The 20,507-nt window shown below is 36.5% G+C and overlaps 1 protein-coding gene and 1 long non-coding RNA gene across 25 annotated transcripts in view; one reads left to right on the top strand and one right to left on the bottom strand.

Annotated features, from left to right (window-relative positions):
- SORBS2 (sorbin and SH3 domain containing 2) overlaps positions 1-20,507 on the top strand; it is a 188,346-nt gene that overhangs the window by 138,352 nt on the left and 29,487 nt on the right. For 15 of the 22 annotated variants that reach the window (XM_075027196.1, XM_075027340.1, XM_075027317.1 and 12 more), the window contains 5 exons: positions 1,072-1,186; positions 8,538-8,621; positions 10,740-10,796; positions 17,557-17,609; positions 18,302-18,489. In XM_075027196.1, coding sequence (XP_074883297.1) covers positions 1,072-1,186; positions 8,538-8,621; positions 10,740-10,796; positions 17,557-17,609; positions 18,302-18,489 — 497 coding nt within the window. The remainder of the gene's footprint in view (positions 1-1,071; positions 1,187-8,537; positions 8,622-10,739; positions 10,797-17,556; positions 17,610-18,301; positions 18,490-20,507) is intronic. The other 7 variants (XM_075027276.1, XM_075027357.1, XM_075027258.1 and 4 more) reach the window with 2 other exon arrangements.
- LOC142030905 (uncharacterized) overlaps positions 1-20,507 on the bottom strand; it is a 115,881-nt gene that overhangs the window by 14,322 nt on the left and 81,052 nt on the right. The gene's annotated exons all lie outside the window — the stretch shown is intronic.

Genomic DNA, 20,507 nt, shown 5'->3' on the forward strand with positions numbered 1-20,507 from the left:
GCACTCACAAACATACTGTAAACAAAAGCTACCCCATAGATTTTTTTTTAAGGCATGTGATGTGCCTTATGTCAGGTCACATCAAACCAAGTCACACCAGAAAGGCTGATAGAACTGATAGAATTTAATCAGTGTATGCTCTTTCTTATTGTAAATGTAGACAACAGCTGATAGGATTCCCCCTTTTCTTTCCCCCATTCTTTGAGTTACTAGTGGGTCACAGAGCTAAATAAAAAGATGTATGAGCTACAGTTTTCCAAATGCAATGTGAGTAGTAAGTACAAAAACTGCCACGAAAAGGTAACTCTCACTGTGATATTAACTAGCTAACTATCCCCCAAAAATGTCTAGGTAGCTATTAATATAACATGGTAAATTACAGAAAAAATATAGTAGGGGTTACTTCTTTGCATAGCGCTTTTAAATTTAAAGCAAATTTATAATTTTAGAGAAAATGGATACATTTCCCTCCCAAAGTCAACTGCCAAATTCTTGCTCTTGTTTACCTATTCACATTTCCAAGGAAACAGTATACTGTTTACAAGGATATTCAGGAGCAGTTCTACTACAGATCAGGATAAAAAGCATCTATTAGATTTTCACACTGTCTTTTAAAATAATTCCTCATTTTTTGTCTCAGAAAATTTTGTAACTTTTTCCATATGGACTTGCTATCTTACTGTATGATACCAAAAATATCTACCACTTGCCTATATTGGTATAGTGTATAAAACAAGTATAGAAAATTTGCAATTTGAGAAGGCACGTCATGGTATTTTGACACAGTATGTCAGGGATGGTTTTAAACTGGTCTACCAGTTATAACAAAAGTGTGAGTTATCACATAGGCTGGACATCCCTAGTATTTTTCCTGCTGTACTGAATATACCTGCTGTATAGATGATATAGTGGTTAAAACATTGGGATGCTAGGCCAGACATTTCACAACTGAAATCTGGCAAGAGAAACCGTGCTGAAATTAATTTGGTTTTGTGTGTTTCTCTAGCATGGAGCTGTAAAGCAGATGGCGATGACAGTAAATTAACTCAGTTGCTTGTATTTGTTATTTAGAAATGACTGGGATCCCCCTGACAGAAAGGTCGATACCCGCAAGTTCCGTTCTGAACCAAGAAGTATTTTTGAATATGAGCCGGGAAAGTCATCAATCCTTGAACATGAAAGACCGGTAAGACACGTGAGTGAAATGGGTAATAAAGTAAGAGGTTTGGTGAGAGGTCATCTTTTTATTATTTACTACTGATATAACTACTTAGATGAATATTGAAGGTCCTTTTTCAAATATGATTTTGCACCAATTTGTCTTTGCTCATTTCTGACGGTTGTATTGAAAATGTGGGTTTGGCTTATTTGCTGAACTTAGATCTTCTGGTATTTCCAAGAAATCAAACCACCACTGTGCAAACCTAATGGATGATGAACAGAACTGTGAATTAATGGAAACTGCTTTTTTCTAATTGGCATGCATCTCTAGCACTCATTTTCAGTATTATTAACAGCACATATGATATCTGATTAATTAACGCATAAAAATAAACTATTTGCATTTTCAGGATGTGCCTAATTGTACAACTAAGGAGATTTTGGTCAAATACTGGTCAAGGTTGCCCAGAGAGGCTGTGGAATCTCCATTTCTGGAGGTGTTCAAGACTCACCTCGACACAGCCCTGAGCAACCTGATCTGATTAGACCTGCTTTTAGCAGGAGGTTGGACTAGATGACCTCTGGAGGTCCTTTCCAGCCTCAGTTACTCTCTGATTAGTGAGTATACATTAATGTATAATTGGAAGTCTTTATTCCTGCTTTCTGAATAATGATTGCAATTATGGAATTTTTCACAAGCATGTCTGATAAAGCTATGCTTAATGCATGCAAAATGACCATTAATGGAAGTTTTCCTTTGCTGAAAGACACATTCACCCAGCCTTTCTAATTTACCTTTGTGCTATCTCAATACTTCCTTGTTTTAGGAAAACTGTTATGTAGCAATGGCAGTATTTTCTTTTCTTGGTCTTTTACTTTGAGGTTGAAAAGGTTGAGGGAGTCAGTTTTAAAGAAGGGGTTTATATAATCAATACTGGATTATTATTTACTTCTGTGTTACTGCATTACATGCTTGTACACAGAATTTATTTTACTCATTTAAAATAAATTAAGGAAATTATTGAATTCCAGAATATGTAGTATGTCAACAGTGTGAAACACCTGTACTAAGCACCTTTTCCCTTGCGTTTTTGTGGTCTTCACAAGACTATAATTTTCATTAGCTAGAAAATATTAAGCTGGGTTTCTGCCAAATTAAGTTCTTGCAGAACTGATGCATTTTTCAAAGAGGAAATTGGCATTTCTATAGGAACAGCTAATTAATCAATATAATTAAATGGGATTTAGTATTTATTGTGAAGATGAACTTAACAAATAACTTTATTTAAAAGGTGATGGCATTTGTTCTGAGCACTTTTTTGATTGCCGTGGCTGCATTATACACAGTGGGGTCATTTACCAGCCTTTCCAATGCCAAAGAATAACAGCAGATTCAAGTTAAAAATAAGAAAATTACAGTGATGTTTCAAGAGTGGCCTTGCTTTTCTAATAAATTACATTTTCTACTAATGTAATATGAAAAAAATAATTCATATAAGAATTGCAGTGCTAATGAAAATGATCATAGATACAATTTTTCAATTTTAGCAAACTAATGAAATGACAAAAAAAGTGAGCTTTGCTGACTGTTCCTGAATCCTTTTTTTTAAACTTTCTTATGCATTATATTTTTTATGTTCTCAATCAAGAGGTTGGGTTTTGAGCTTTGTTTGGTCCTTAATATATTTTCATGGAGAAAACCCTTAGTCACATTGTACTTACTGAGCAGCATCAGTCAAGGACAAGATTACACTTTACCCTCTGAAGCTCAGACTAGAAGTTCAGACTTAGCTGATGTAAATACAAGGAAATATCTCTTTGTAGAATAAATTTTAAAAGCTGAGGAAATAATATTTGTGGACAGAATGAAGAGATTTTATGTTTATGTACGATTCAGAGCTGTAAAAGATCAGAAAACAGGGATTAATGTAGAATACAAGAGATAAAAGTTGGGTTGACACTAGTGTAACGTTATTCACTGATATAAAAATAGTTGAAGTTTTACCAGTCTGGAATTTCTGCTGTTGATAAAGATGACGTTTAGCTTTATGTATGTAGATACTTCCCTTGGACCGTATTACAAAAAGAAAAAGATTTGGTTTCACTAAAGCATTTGCTTTCCTTGTGTTTGTTGAATGGGGTATTGAAAGCAAAACTCACAACTTCTTAAAGGGAGATCAGCAGAGTAGGTCAAAAGATTTTTCTGTGTGCGTAGGAAAAGCTGACATCTGAAAACGATGCATTAGTTCCAAATTCAGATGAAAACTCCAAATTCTCAACTGTGTCAGTATTGCATGAGTTAAGTCTTTCATCTTGATAATCTCAAAAGATTTGATTTTTAATGTCTGAAAAATTGTTCTGATCATACTGAAAGAAAATATTAATCAAAATATGGAATATAAAAATAAATATAGTTAATTAATATTGTGAAAGATGGACATTTATAGCACCTGAACTAGAAATTCTTACTTTATTAGTTTTGCCAAAACCAAAAAAGTCAAAGAGAGTTTCTCCAACAATCCAAATCTTAAAATTTTTTGCTGAAATTAAATCATTTCCATGTCTACAGGATTGCAGTTTTGTTGGCAAAATGATCTGGGGGAAAAAAAAAAGGGAAGAAGAAATACTTACAGCTTCCTTATATGATAATAAACAGGGCAGGTGAGGTTTGAAAGATAAGCATTTCCTTTATTGACGTAGGTACCACATTGGAACCAGTTGTGATTAATGTGGAGATCAGAAACATGGGAAGAATATTATAAAATGAGATTCAATGTAAAACTAACATTTAGTGGGAAAATATTATTCAGTAGATCCTATTCAGTAGGTCAAAAGAATGTGAGAAATAATAAACCTAAAAAAAAATGACCTAGTAATAAACATTAAATGGATAGATTGGTTAGGGATGGATGATTATCTTTGTTATGCATATAAAAAGATGAGTGTAATTTCAAGCTGCAGTATCATGTAGCAGCCTTATGTCACGAAACAGGAAGTTAATGTGTTTTCTTCTGCAATTTGTAAGAGTATAAAACATCAAAAAAAAGAAGAGGCTTTAGGATTGGTCCTTTGAGACTACAACTAAAAGTAAGTGACATTAAGCTGTTGAATAGTCTTCCATGCAATGATGTGGCAGCTCCTTTCTTCCTGTTTCAATAAGCCCATAAAACATTACCATGTATTCTAATAACATAGCACTGATAAGGTGATACATAAGTTGTCTTGATGTATGTTTCCATCTCCAATGACTGCAATTCAATAAAACACTCTTCTTTTTCTCCAGTATCATCTGAACCATGGATTTATTTCCTAAAATGGATGTTTACTTTCAGTGAATAAGTAAATTGCAGTGTAATAATTTAAGCTTACTTGTATGAATATGAAGTTGAATTTTTATTCTTTACTAGCTTCAACCTTGTATATGTGAAGTGATTCCTTCATATGTGTACATTTCTCTATTTCTGCAGTAAAGCAAGTAAGGAAAAATCTTAGTGTTGCTGTAAGGAAAGACTTTGTAAAATTGGGACAAGCAATAGATGCCTTTATTTTCATTAGGTGTTTTAGTCTAAACATGAAAGTACACATGTGCTTGTCAGATAAAACTGTCAGGTTAAATTTTAGTTCTAGATTTTTTTTATATATGTTCAGTATACAAATTTTCTACTGAGATTATATGCAACAGGATTTCATGATGAGTACAAGTTAAAAAACATTACTGTTTTGTCAAATACCAGAAATAGACTGGGCTTGCACCATGATGTACATCTGTTGATTTGTTTTGTTTGTTTTTTTTACTGTAGTGGAAAATTTGAAATTTTCTTTAGAATATGCAAGTTTGGTCACCTTTGAGATCTCAAGCTGGTTATCAGAATATTCTGCTTGGTGCTAGCTGAGTTACTTGAGTAACATTTTGTCAACTAAAAAAATTTTCTCAGTGTGTTTTAAAAAGAAATCAGAAATTCTACATGCAGGTATGTTTTGATATGACATTAAAAAAATGTCTTCTCATAAAGATATGGAGAGACTAAGTCAGTCTGGTAGTGGACTTGGAACTACAACAGCTATTTAAAAGTAGTCCGAAAAAAGGAAAAGCAAAAGCAAACTCTAGAGCTAATGAAATGCCAAAGCCAAATTTACAACAGACATCTCAGTCCATTGTTCCAAAGAGGCCTCAGTATCGTGTCTGAACATGCAAATGCAAAATATTAATTTGACCATGCAGATTGCTGTAAGAACCATTTAACTCACCAGTTTAAATGCACATTTTTGGTTATTACCTGTGAATGTCTAGTTGTGTATATCAAATCAAGCACAGGCAAAGCTGCATGCAACACTATAGATGTAATTTTTTAAATGACAGTGTTCTTCTATACTTGAGTATGTTGATGCAGTGCTATGTTGACCATCTGATACAAATGGCAAAAAGTTACTTACTGGTGTTTAGTAGTATATTTTCAACAAGTAATGAAAATGTTACTAAATGACTACATGAAGCATAGAGTATAGGAACATGACTTGGTTTGACTGACAAGTCATAAAAAGGGAATTTAATTTACTTTATTGCTTTTAGTTTCTATTACTTTGTGAGACCAAGCAGAGTTCAGTTTTTTAAATCAAAATGATTTGTTCATTCATTTGAAGTCTCTTAGAAGAGGAGATAATAGAAAAAGGTCCATCAGCAAAATTGAATCCGAAAGGCAAGCGAAATCGATTGCCTGCGTTACTGATCTTGGTAGCACGGGGAATGCAGAGTCCTCTCTAGAACTGCCAGGCAGCAGTGAACTTGCAGACTTCAGTGCTCAGTTTCTTTTTGTTTGCTGCCCTCTGCGGTTCAAGCTGTAAATCAACGTAGGATTTGTATGCATGGAGTTAGCTTTACACACTTCCTTACACGCTCATTTTATTTGCACGCTACTACATGAGGAGAACTCAAAAACTTAGAAACTACATAAAATACACTATTCCTAGCTTTTTCTTTAAAAGCAGAAATGCGGGGATTTTTAAGCTTTCAGCTAATTGAAAGAGTATTTGAAGATAAAAGGGGAGCCAACTCCCATTCTCGTTTTTATCTCCTAGGCTAGCTGGGTGGAAGCCCAGCTGGTCTGATGGTGTGTTCTGGCTCCCTGCAAGAAAGGACATGGGTCCATCAATACGTAGGTGTGGGGCTGCTGCTGTCCAGGGGACCTTGAGGCTCACAAGGCTGATGCTTGCTACCCAAGCAAGTAATGTCAGTAGGCCTGGATTTGTATTGCTAACAGCTCCACAATTTCAACACCCATATGCATTTCAAGGGGGTTATTTACTTATTTATTTAATGTTGATAAAACCAATTGTGGATATTCAGATTTCTGTGAAAATTCATTGGTATAATATAAAGATGAAAACATGCTGGAAGTATTTCAACACACTGTAACTGAGTTTAGAGAAATGATGAAAAAAGCAATTGCTTAGTATTGTCTTCTCAGATTATCCAGATCTAAATTGTGGATCTTTTTTAACGTAAGGAAAAAAATTCTGAATATGCCAAGCATTCTCTGGAACGAGAATCAAGTTGATATATAATGAAGTTACCTTCTGCATTGTGAATCTGTCATTTTTTGCCTTCATGCCTTCAACTCTCTGTAGAACAGAATCACGTGTTTTTTCTTAAATCAATTACAGTCTCTATTAAGGTCACAAATCTTAGTTCATGAAACTAATTTCAGTGGTGCTTTTCTACTAAAGACATGGGTACATATACTTGAGTTGAAACAGTTGTCATTAGTAGTGCTGAATTATGGCTGTGGATGGTGGAAGTGTAAGGGTAACGCTCCAGAGCAGCTTCACTTTCTAACCCTGCTATGGAGCATAGCAAGTTGTTCATCCCTGGCATTCACTTCCCACTCTGTTCACAGGAATGATACCTCCCTTACTTGAAAGGGACATTGTGAAGATAAATCTGTAAAACAACAGTTGGTGCCCAGATATTGCATGAACAGCTCATAGATACGTGAGCACCAAGGTAGTTCAAAAGGGTTGTTGACCTTTCAATAGAGCAAAGTTGGCAGTCTGTTCCAGTAACATCAAAGGCAGCAAGAAAAGTGCTGTAAGACGTTTAATTACCTGAAATGGTCAAGAGCACGGTGTTATCTCTTGCAGAAAACAGAAATAGCTGTATGTGATTGCTCTGGTGTATTGGTGACAGCTTGACTCAGGATGAAAACGTGTTACATACTTAATCGCCAGTATCTTTCTTTATGCAGGACCCTGTCTTCATCTTTGAGGATTGCTTTCTAGGTCACACCATAATTAGTGTCCAAGTTCTGATAATTACAGTTGTGGAGGACCAAATTTTAAATTCAGAAATATCTTTAACAAGAGGCTTTCTCTGTTTCAGAGATCTTTAAGCCAACAGTTCACTGTAATTCTGTGCTGCATGACAGCTTACATCAGATCCTACAAAGGACTGGAGCTATTTAGAAAATAATTAATGCAGCCAAGTTTACAGTTGATTAGATATCCCATTGCGAGCTCTACTGTTTTGCACTGTCGTGTTTTCATGCTACTTGAATAAATCTGTCAATTATTCTTCTGTTCATGGAAGAATTTTCTTAATGCTATCTTCAGTTGCTACTTTATCCCTTTGCTGTGAGAATTTTCAGATGAAAACAATGTATTTCACTGTGGAAAAAAATGCTTCATTATGTCAACAAGGCTGTGGGAGATAAAGCATTACAAAATACTGCTAAAACGAGTATTATGGAATGCACAATTTTTTGTTCCCTGTTTTTTGACCATAGGATTTAAAATATACCAGTTCCATTTCATATGCTAAAGTGGCTTTTTAATATAGTCATGTCTGCATGATGCATATTCCTTATCTCTGCTCAGCGCTTGCTTCAAGACAGCAAGATCCAGAATTAACATGCTTTGTGAGAAGGCAAGGAAAGACCAAAAGTAATACTGATAAAGTTATGTCTTTATTGCTGATCAGATAGGCAATTTCTTGCCTATGCTGAAGATGACAGTCATTTAAACCATCTTCTTAACAAGGAATCTTTAATAGCATTAATTGTACTTAAGTAGTACAGTGATGTTTACGGAAGTGGTCAAAGAGCTCTCTTAGCTTTTAAAGAGTAATTTTAAAATGTTTAACATCTTCCAGTCATTCGAATAACAGCAACAAAAAGAAAAGTATTAAAGCTACCAGGCAATGACAGCTCTTGAACAAGAATAGTCTTTATCTTAATTACCATCTTCATTCTTTGATTTTATTCCATTCCTTTCCCCATATTTGTTTTGTGTTTGTGTGTGTGTGTTGTTAAAGTGACATGGCATTTCTAGCACTTTGCTCAGTGTGTGCCTTTTCCTTCCCTTTTCCTTCACAACTGCTCCAGACTGATCGCATAAACCCAGATGACATAGATTTAGAAAACGAACCCTGGTATAAATTCTTTTCAGAACTGGAGTTTGGACGCCCGGTAAGTGAGGACAGAATATTAATATTTAAACATTAGGGAAAATAGTTTTATAATGAGGAATTTACAAATTACCAAATTCAGCAAACATATGCCAGTAAAATTAATATGATTTTTTTTTTTTTTTTTGAGAAAGGTCAGTAAAGTCATCTCATACATATGACTATTATTTTTCAAGTGGACCCTTAACTTGCCAGAGTAGTGGCTTTACTAGCTTTAATACAGACTATATGTTAGACAAATAGTAGTGTGTAAATATTTAAGAACAAGTCAAACTGCATGTTAAACAGGGATGTTTACTGGTCTCCCTAAATCTTTTGCATTTGGCTGGGTTATTTTTGAACAATCTTTCAGAACAGAAAAATATGTCAGTTTGTGTTAGGGATGCTAAGTTACAAATCATATATTTTACTTGAAGGAATGTGTCTAAATTTAAATGCACACAGCCATATACAAATTGCTTATGGCAGTAAATACTGAGATTTTTTTCCTTTTTTCCCCTCTCTTATATGCATACATGCAGAATATGTATTTTGTACCTGAACACAGAGATACAGGTTTGCTCTGTTTTCAAGCTGGGCACCTGCTTGAACAGACAGACTTCAGTTCTGCTCCGATTTTCACAAATGGCCAGGTCCAAAAAAAGGACTTGGGCAAACAGATGCTACCTTAGTCCTACTGCAAGCATTTAAGTTTAAAATTATAAACCTGAAAGCTCCATTTGGTTGAAACACCTAAACGTCAGAGATATCTCAGTTTTTCACCTTTGGTTGCCTAGGCACTTGCAACTCTTCTGCAAATACCACAGGCTTAATTGGATGTAAGCACCAAAGGCTGTTTATATTTTTTATACAAGGATAAAACAGCAACGTCCTTGAAGCGAGACTGAGAACTAGGTTTCACCACCTCCCTGCACGGTGCCTTAACGACTACGTTGGAGATACACCTGCTCATGCTTTTGCACACACCCTCCCTGGCTCCATGGAGCTCAAATTCTTTCCTGTATACTCTAACATCTTCAGGAAAAATGAGAACAAATGTCTTCATCCCAGAAGAATGTCTAACAGTGGTTAGAGTACTTTCCAGACAGGGAGTTCAAATCCCCTCAGAAAAAGGAGGGAAGTAAACCCAAGCATTCCCTCAGTCTGGTTAAGTATTCTCATAGCTCCCCAGGATCCTGGGCAGCTTGAGGAAAAAAAGCAAAAGCACCTGCCTGCAGGCAGAAAATCCCAAATAGACATGGCATTTAAGCTTAGGAGTATCAGGATTTAAAACATTCCCATTCTTACCTTTCCCTGTTAGCTAGCAGTTCTCCAGAGCCCCCCTCAGCACGCTAATTACTGACATGCCAGACTGCCCGAGGAGCCCAAGTACTTGACACAGGGCCCTGGAGAGCACTCTGGGAACCAGGTACCTTAGTCCATTGTTATAGCTAGCCGTAAGCCAAAATCAGAACTCCCAGCTACTTCAGGGAGAGCAGAAGAGAAAGCAAACCACATATATTCTTTTAAAACATTTTTAATCATAACATTTAAAAAATTACCCATTGAATACCATCTGAAAATAAAAAAAAAAAAAAAGGTAAATATACCTGCATTTAATTTGTTGTCTAGTGGTCTATAATGTATCACATTTTCACTGATTACCTTTTATCTCTTTTTATCTAGCCATTCAAGCTGTTTTGTCATTCCTCTCTCTAGGTGGGCAGAAGCAGTCCAGATACATTCTTCTGATGAAAAATATGTCAACAATATTTTACTGATAATGATAACCTGAGAATAGTGTCTCCTGTAAGATAAAATATATTGAGATTTCCCCAGCAGAACATAACTGTGATGCTTTACGCTCTTCTGTCTCATCAGTATTAAAAAATGCTAGAATTGATTCAACCATTCCAGTTGTAAATTTTACCACCTGAAGTTACTAACATTTTATTAAGATGCTTATAATTTAAAAAATATTGTAACACATTCTTCCTTCCATTCTGCCCATATGTGTCACTCTTTGTATCTGACATTGTCAACACTTAGTTTCTAACTGTGTCACCTTCTCCACGTTTCATTCCTTGCTGCCATTGATTCTACTCCATTTCATCTCTACACTTCTGCTTTTATGATGCAGCCACCTAAAAAGCTTTTGGACTATGTTCAAGACAGTTCTTCTGGTGTTTCCAATGAGGTAAATGAATGATTCTTGTTCAGATGATTCTCTCGGGAAGAAGGGTTGGCGTGCTCGCCATTTATGTCTGAAGTTTGTTAAAATTTAGTGGTTTCCTTCTGATAGCTGTGAGACATTTCTAATTCACAATCATTGTATCTTTGTCTTCATATCTTTCCAGATCACTAGTGCATTTGGATGTTGATCTTATTATCCTAGGAACTGTGAGTCCTTATCCCCCAAACTTCTCAGACATTAACACTCAGAATTACACAACAGCCCATATGTCTCTAACTCTTTGACAAATTCCCACTTCTTCAGAGTTGGGCAAGTGCATTGCTTTCAGACACAATTAATACATCAGCACAGTAGTACTTTTTTATTAAAATATCTGTCTGCAAATTCTGTATGTCAAATGAAAGCCTTTGTGGCTAAGCTATCATTTCTCCAATTAAGTAATTATGTCTAAGGTTGCTAATTACGTAAAAGAGCAATTAATAATCCTGGTGTAAATTTAACTGCAGGATTGACAGTCACTGTTGTTACTCCAAATAAAATGCATCAAGATCAGGTAGTGGGCTGTCATTGCCCTACTCTGAGTGGGAGAGATTCAGGCTTTCATCTTTCTCCCCTCCCTCCCCATTTTTAGAGTGTTAGGGCAAAAGTCAGTGAATCTTGTAATGACAGCTTTACTTCATATGGTGGCTTTACTTCATTTGTATTTGTGATTCACTCTCATCTTCAGTAGTCTCTCAAAAAATGAAAAGCAAATTGTGGCCTTAAATTGTTAACTGTTTGCAAGTTACTCTGGTTTGGTTTTAAGCTCTATAAATACGGAAAAACTTCATGGTTGTGAAATTTGGGGCCAGTTCTCTGAGACAATAAGCTTCTAGGCCTTCACTAATATTTGATAGTACTCTATATATTGACAAAGACAATTTAAAAGCCCTAGCATGATTATTTGAAATATTATCAAGCTCAGTAGGTCTGGGTAAAACAACTATTAAGTAATACTGGTTTTCTCTTTGTTTAATTTACAAAGACATTTATCTTTTATTCTGAAACTTTAAATCTTTGAATATGATGAGTCATGTTCACAAACTGCAGCAAATTAAATATTCTTGGGGGGGGAGAATATTCAAAATAACTTGTTAAAGTATTAGACCCATCATGCAAATAAGCCTGTTTGTTGTTTACAACTTTTGTCTGCTTTTCCTAACTTCATTTTCAGTTCCCATTAAAGCCTGGATACATGAAAACATCTGGGTTTTTTAGTAGAACCAAATCAAAGTATTCAACAAAGTCTGTATTTGGTAGTTTGGGGTGGTTGTCTCCAATATTTAATTTTTTTGCCAGGCAGCCTTTATCCATATAGGGAAGGCACTGTTGAATATTCTGGAAGATGCCTAATTAGCTTCGGAGATGGGGGAGTGGGGAAGATATGTTTGTTCTGTTGGGCCACCTGGAAGTGGCTTGGAGGGATCATGGGTCAATAAATGTCCAAGAGCTGACAGGACAGCTACAAACAGTGGTACCCACTCTTAGCAGTAAAAAACGAACCATATCCACTGTTTGCGTTCACCTTTCCTCTATATGCCGTAATCAGTGCGGCTCTACCTGTGGGTAGAAGGTACAAACTCCACACAGCCTATATATGATAATGTATACTTGTGGTAAAAATTAGTATTGTAGAATATGCAACATACAGTATCTTTGATATAGAAAAAACTTCAAAGAAGGCATCAAAGGAAGGGCAAAAGGGCAAGTTACATTCAAGGCGATAAGAGTATCTTAAAGGATGGAAAACAAAAGCCATATAGTAACCCAGCAGTCAATTTTGGCGTGGCATACACTTCTTGCTGTCTTAGGCTGATCACTAACACACTATTTATGGCCTGGGGAATGCTGTGGATAAAGAAATTCTCTCTGGTTTGTTTTCAGTTGTCTGATTTACCCCTTGACTTCCATAGGAGGCAATGGGGATCTACACCGCCCTTGGGATTTACATCATGATCAGTACAGCCATGGAGCCATTACAAGTGGTGGAAAGTAATCGCTGCCTTATGGCTGTTTGGCCAGTATCGTGTGACAGATGGTCTCGGTCCAGTCTCTAATGGAAGGGGTTGGCACCTGTGCAAGAAACCCCACAATGACAATTAATCTGCAATGTTTGTATCACCTCCTGCACCAGCTCTAACAGAGCCCGAGTTTCCTTCCTCCACTGGTACTGGACTGTGGTGGTGAATGGTCAACGAAGATGAGGTTGATAGTTGTGGCCAGTTTTGAAGTAAGACTCTGGTGTTTTCCAGAACAGGCTCAATGTGTGTTTTGTGGATAGTGTAGGGAAGCACACAGACCTGAGACCTTTGCTTCACTCTGTTGTGTAGAAATGCGAGGAGAACTGTAGTTATACTAGCTCTTGGTGTGAGCAACTCTGCTGGCTGGGTTCTATGGTTTTATTGCACACAGACCTCATAATATCAGATATTTATCTTAAAATCACTAAAGTTGGGTAGTGGTGGGAAAATTGTCATAAAGTAATTTTCAGCTTTCAGAGGATGTAAAGAAAAACTTGAAAATATGAACCATATGGACAGTAAAGAGTCAGGAATAAATATCTTCTTCAGAATATATTTTTAAAAACAAATACCATGATATTTTGTTTAGAGAGAATAAGTGAACAATGCACTCATCATGACATACACATTCCAAATACTGAGAAATAAAACAGGGATAATTTCCTAAGTGCTAATAGCAGGTTTATTGTCTGTCTGAGAACATCTGATCATCATCAGCACACCTCCTCCCTAACAGAACTGGCTCCAAAACACAGGCTTCTATTTAATCTGCCTGTGGAAAGGAGGTTTGATTCTTTACTCCTTTCCCAGAGCAGATGGTATGGTTTTGTTTCACAGCATCCTTGTCTCTAATGCTTATGTCCATTGACTTTATGAGCTAGGTTACAGTACCTAAAATACTTCAGTCAATAAGTATCTGTTTCTGTTCTTCACATTCGAATCCACAAATCAGTTTTTATTTTAAAGCGGCATACATAGTTTATCACCTAAGAACAATGCAATGATAGATGATAAAAAAAAAAAACCAAACCTTGAAATCTGTTTTTGCTAGGAAAATGAAACTTGTAAGAAATACCTTCACATTTGTTTGCAGAAAAATAGGTTGCTTTTAGCAAATACAGCAAATAAAAATCAGATGCTGTGATAAAACTTGATTGTATTTCACAGTCTTGTGTACTCTCCCATCATGTAAAAAAGCATCTGTGGAGCACCACTGCACAGAAACCCGCCTGGGAAAGGGATAGATACATCACTGTATGAGTGAGGCAAACCTTCACTGACGAAAACACCTAACACTGGGAGAAGCTGGGCACATGATCAGTTGGTAGTCTTCCAACAGGCCATTGCTCCAGCAGACCTGCCCCACTGAGAGCGCCATCCTCCTGACATCAGTGATGCACAATTCCCTGTTCCTTGAGAACAGGGTCTACGTCCCGCTACCTTGCTCCTCTTGGTAACAGCTTAATTCCCAGATTGTGTGAAGATCTCTCATACACAGGCTGGAAATTGCAGATGAGTGTTGCTTGAGGACATGTTAATTTACAAAGAATAAACACAATAGTAATTCCTAGCAGGTGGACATATTGCCACTGATACTTTTTTAATGCCACTTTCTCCTTCCTACTGTAGTGCACACACTGTGGGTTGCATGTATGTCATTCTCTACTGTAAATGAGATGCAGATGAATAGAGGAGATCATGTCTCCTCTAATGTGTCTGGAGGTTGTATTGGATGAGCTGAAAATGACTGCATGACAAGTAGCCCTTTTTTTTTAGCATACCACTAAAGTAATTTTTGGAACTTTTATTTCTAGCTCCCCTCTTTTGTCCATAGCATAAGTCACTGAAGCACAGTTGTATATAGCCAGAAGTAGAGCATCAGTTTCCACAACCTGAAAATCCATGATCCTGTGCAGCAGTGGAAGGATAAGGATGAGAAAAAGAGCAAATCTATTTGTTTAGTTTCCCATTTTATTACAAAACAAAATATTTGTCATACAGAACAATGTAGCGCGTTACAATAGAATGACATTTGTTGTTTGGAAGCTGTTTCAGAGGTTTGGGGCTAATTGAGCTCTGACAGGAACAGTATCCATCAGGTAAGAATTGCAGCAGCAGCAGAGAAACTGCCTTAGCTTTGCCTCTAATGGGGTGACAGAATGTTAAAAAAGAGACTTTAAATTGCAAAGATGCATCACTCCTAGAGCACGTGACTCTTAGAGGTATTACCCAAGTCTTGCATTGCTTCCATTCTGAACAGAGGCAAAGACTAGCAAGTTTAAACACATAAGTGACTAAAACAATGAAGTGGAACAATCTTCATGGTTTCATGATTTAGTCCAGTAGTCCATTTCAAAATAAATTGTAAGAAAACAGAGAAGTAGTTATAACCAAAACCTTGGGTTTCCTTTTTTCCTAGACATGTGCTTACTTTGAGATTTCCCCCAAAATGAAAAGCCTGTGAGAGTTTGTGGAATGCCACGTTGAACTGTCCAAGATGACCAACAAGCCTTGAAATAGGCCAGAAACTAAATTCCTTCAATTACAGACCAGTTCCTATGCTGTCCCTTGGTGAAACATCAGAGTTGCTGTAACCCTGTTTGCCCATGTTACAACCAAATGTTGTTTTCAAAATTTGTTGCCATCAAAATTTCTGTTGAAATCAAGAGGAACAAGAGCTGTGCACAAACACTACTAATAAGATACACCTCATACTCACAATGCTTAATCTAATAGAAATCCATGTTAGAGCTAGTTGTGCTACAGCGTTTTACAATCTGAGCCACGTATGACTTGAGAGAAGTATCGGGAACCTAGTTCTGCCATTTCTAGTGGTCAGGTTTATGTTACTGGTTTTTGCAGTGAGCATATTCTTTATAGATCACTTATCAGATTTGTAGTCTCACTTGAGGAAGGGATTCTACCTTTGTGTTTATACAGCATGTTATTCTGATCCAAACTGGAGCTTATGAACATAACAGTATTTAACAGTGAGAATAATAGTAGTAATAAGTAGTAACACAGAAGAAGTACTTGAATACTTGTCCACAAAGCAAAGAATATTCTTTTTAGAAGAAATAAACATTTTGAAACCCTATGCAGAGATCACCTTAAATAAGTTATAGAGGACTTATTTTCTCTGGAAAGTAACTTTAAAGTCTTTGAATTATTAACATCTTTTAATCGTTTATATCTCAGCTGCCATTCTTACCAAAAGCCAGAAGGTTTTTTTATCTGATTTTTAATGTGATTTAAATTAAACTACAGTTAAAAATTACTGAAAAAATTGGAATGATCTTAGCTCAAGTTTTAGATAACATTTGTTCCTTGTTGTATTATGTTTGTGTGGTTCTCCCTGCCTCACAGTGTAATACATTTCAGTATAATCCAGAAATTAAAACTTTAGTTAATGTCCTGATGGGATCACTTGGTATATGATGCAGATCTTAAATAACAAAGCCTAATGACAAATGAACTCTAACTGAACAATCATATTGTCTTTTATAGTGCCCCATATGTAAAAGCAGTTTAAACAGTTACTCTAGAATGTCATTTAAAGTATACAGTCCCATGAAATCTGTTCACAAATATTCTTAGACTACACGTGACTTCTAGAAGTATACATAAGTTAACAAATCTGGGTGAAGTCCTATTCATGAACTTACAATTCAAATCACTGAAAAAAAGAATATCTAACAAAAGCAGCACTTACACAGGCCATGGGTGCTATTACTTCTGCAGTCCTTCTGTACAGAGAAAAGGCTATAAAGATTCTTCCGTACAGAGAAAAAGTCTAGAAGGCTTCTGTAGAGAGAAAACTAGTTCCTGCAGCTTACAAATCTGTATGATAGTTCTATTTCTATTCTAGTTCATCAGGTTGACTCTGAAATGAAATGCCAGGAGCTTGTTTCAAGTTTAACTTTTGAACCACACTGCTTTGTACCTATGAAGAAATACCCCAGGGACCATGCAGTTCATTCTAGATTCATACCTAGTTCTAAGAATTGTAGTATTACTTAATTCTGACTGCAGGCTTTAAATGTATGAAATGGTTGATTTAAAATTAGTAGTCATTTAAGGTTGACTTTGTATCAATAATAAAATTATGGAGCAGTACACCATTCCATCCTCCAGGGTTCATGCAGTAGCTACTTCCATAACTCCATAAGCAATGACTAATGTTCTGTGATAAGAACTGTTCTTACCAGGAATATAAGGTGGTCAGCAACTGGCCACAAACATCATGGGATTTACAAAAGTTTCTGGCTATAATTGATTGTGGGATATTGGTGAGTAACTGGGGGGGAGGAGAAGCTCTGCAGACATCACTTGTGCATGAAGGAATTATTTTCAGAGTTTTATGTTTTTATAGCAAAAGTTTGTTTCAGCTGTTCTGTATCTGTTTTTGAAAAGGGTATAGAGAAGAATGACTTTGGATCATTATTTAGCAGTGCTTTAAAAGAAAAAAATGTTACTGAAGTAGAATATGAAATGAAATCTAGTGATGCCTTCTAAAAACTGCCTAACTGTTCTCATCAAAGATTGCAGTATCTATGCTAGAATGCCCAGGATGTTAATCATCATAGGCTGTTTTATAGGATTTGTCAGAGAGTAACTAAGCATAATCAAACATGATAAGCAGAAATTGTCACCCCTTTTTTCAAATACAGACATATAACAGACTGATATATTTGTTTTCACAGACTTCCTTATATCATCACTATTCAACAGACAAAGGCCTGGACAGGCCCTCTAGGTAAGAAATACAATATATGATTTCAGAAGACACAGATTACACCAGCTGAGGGTTTTCTTTGTGACCTGAAACTGGCAGATGTTGCAAAGAGTCAGATTTTAACATTCACCTTGTAAGCTACTGACAAACTAGAGAGATGCATGGAGAGCGTGTTCGTATTTTGATACTGAAGTGTAGATTTTACTTCTGTTTTACAAGGACTTATTGTTCACATTCAAATTAAACCAGACTGTATTCTGGGTCCTTCCACTAACATCTCTGAGCTTCCGTCTCAACTGCAGCTATCTGTCATTTAACCTTCCTGCCTGCAGCACTTCCAGCGCTGTTTCCCTAAGCATGCTACCTCATCTCTTCTCAGTCTCTGTCTTTTTCCTATCTTTGCACTGAACCTCTAGTACCAAAAAGTAGTGTAAAAAAAACTTGATGCATTTATTTCAAAGCCTTCACTATGAAAATGATATAGCAATTTTGTATAAAACTTTAAAACAATCAGGTGAAGAAATTCGGCTTTTCTCTCTGAAATATGCTGTAAGATGTCTGAGACCAGTGCTTCTCCCCTTTACGTGTTTTTGATTTATTTGTTCTGGCATTGTTTAATCTATAAACCAATAACATAATTATGAGCTTACTTTTTAAATACCTGAATTCTGATCTCAGAATTAGACTGCTGCTAATACTGCTTATTTCTGTAGTTCTGCAAGTACTGCAAGTGACTACAGAAAAAGAAGGAAGTCGGAACCTGCTGTAAGTCATCAGAGGGTGCTCAGTGATCAGAACGCAAACAGGCCTAGCCTGGGCCGTACAGATATGCAAGGCCCATATACCACCCTTAGAAAGCCTTTAACTAGCTCGTCTCCTTCTTCTCCATCAAGAGCAAAAGGTAAGAGAAGATCATATTTGTTAGCAGAAAAATACTGATGATGTGTTGTACAATACATTGGTAGTAAATGCAACTGTCTGCTGTTGCTCAGTGCACTTCACTGGGAGATTTACTATATGAAGCAACCACTTTGGGCCTTTCATGAAAGGCTAACTTGTTTAGTCTTATGTGTATAATTTTAAGCTGAAAAGCTGGATTTGTTACAAGGATTTTCCAAGGAGTTTCAACTTCTTATTCCAACAAAAGAAAATTGACTAAATGAAGACTATGATTTGTACCACAACATATAAACCTATAAAGTTTTATTAACTCCACTACTCTCTTACTATTGTGATTTTGAAACTGTTTTCAGTATAGACAGAAAGTAAATCAAGACAAATAGCATACAAGGTTAAAGATGTGTTTCCAGGATAGTAGACCTTTCAAATCTATAGCTGATGTCTTAGACATTGTCAGTCATCAGGACCTAATTTAATCAAGCAAACATCCATAGTCTGATTTTTGATTTTATAAATCCTTGAAGTATTTAGTACAGCACATACAATTTAACTAGCTTCTTTTTCCAAGTAACTGGCCACTCTCTTACTGTTCTCCTTGTCTCTCTAGAAAAGAGATAATTGAATCAGTTGTTGATTTGGGGTTTTGCGTGGGGTTTTTTTAGCAAGACAAAAGGTTTCCAGTAAAAATTAAGATGGAAGTAATATGCAGAGGAATATTGTATACAATATGTCTCCTGTTTAAGTTACTATTATTCATTTAATTGCTGTATTTTGTAGCTATGCTGATCAGCCTATAGCTGTATTAGGGACTATATAAACCTTTGTAAAAGTAAATTCCCACTGAAAAGAACTTAATATCCAGGCTGCAACAGAATGCATCAGACAAAGAAAAGCAGGGAGGAATATTAAGAGTGAAGTAATGGAGGAGCAAATGTATTTTAAACCCAATGTTACAGCAGTAATTTAAAAAGTGGGTAAACTCTTCCATTTGGTGTACCAGGCCAGGCAGTGAAAAGTTGGTAAACTCCATTGTCGTGGTTTAACCCCAGCCAGCAACTAAGCACCACGCAGCCGCTCACTCACTCCCCACCCCCACCCCCCAGTGGGATGGGGGAGAAAATCGGGAAAAAGAAGTAAAACTCGTGGGTTGAGATAAGAACGGTTTAATAGAACAGAAAAGAAGAAACTAATAATGATGATGATAACACTAATAAAATGACAACAGCAATAATGAAAGGATTGGAATGTACAAATGATGCGCAGGGCAATTGCTCACCACCCGCTGACCGACACCCAGCTAGTCCCCGAGCGGCGATTCCCTGCCCCCACTCCCCAGTTCCTATACTAGATGTGACGTCCCATGGTATGGAATACCCCGTTGGCCAGTTTGGGTCAGCTGCCCTGGCTGTGTCCTGCGGCAACTTCTTGTGCCCCTCCAGCTTTCTCGCTGGCTGGGCATGAGAAGCTGAAAAATCCTTGACTTTAGACTAAACATTACTTAGCAACAACTGAAAACCTCAGTGTTATCAACATTCTTCTCATACTGAACTCAAAACATAGCATTGTACCAGCTACTAGGAAGAAAATTAACTCTATCCCAGCCGAAACCAGGACATCCATTTACCTGCATTTGCCTTTGACTACAGCACCGATAATGAGCACTTACCATGACTTAAACACTTCTTGTATTTGAAAATCTTTCCCTTAAGAACATCTACTACAGCTAATTAACTTTTGGAAGGTGACCTAGCTGTCTCACTCCATTCTCTCCCAGCATTATGAAACCTAGTAGAACGTTAATTTTTCTTGGAATTAACCATTTTGTTAAAGCAGCAGCACACTATAAGCTGTTTGATCAGCATGGATTTTGAACTCAAGTGTTTCAGTTTCTGATCCAGATTCAAGTTGTTCTAGAAAGCAGATTGAGCTGTTTGAAGCATGAGTCCTGAACTGAATGTTGCCACTTGAGACCACAGTCCCAAATTTGTCTCATAGTGACTTCTAGATCTAGCATCCGCA

Source organism: Buteo buteo, chromosome 1 (genome assembly GCF_964188355.1).
Source record: "Buteo buteo chromosome 1, bButBut1.hap1.1, whole genome shotgun sequence".
Lineage (NCBI taxonomy): Eukaryota > Metazoa > Chordata > Aves > Accipitriformes > Accipitridae > Buteo > Buteo buteo.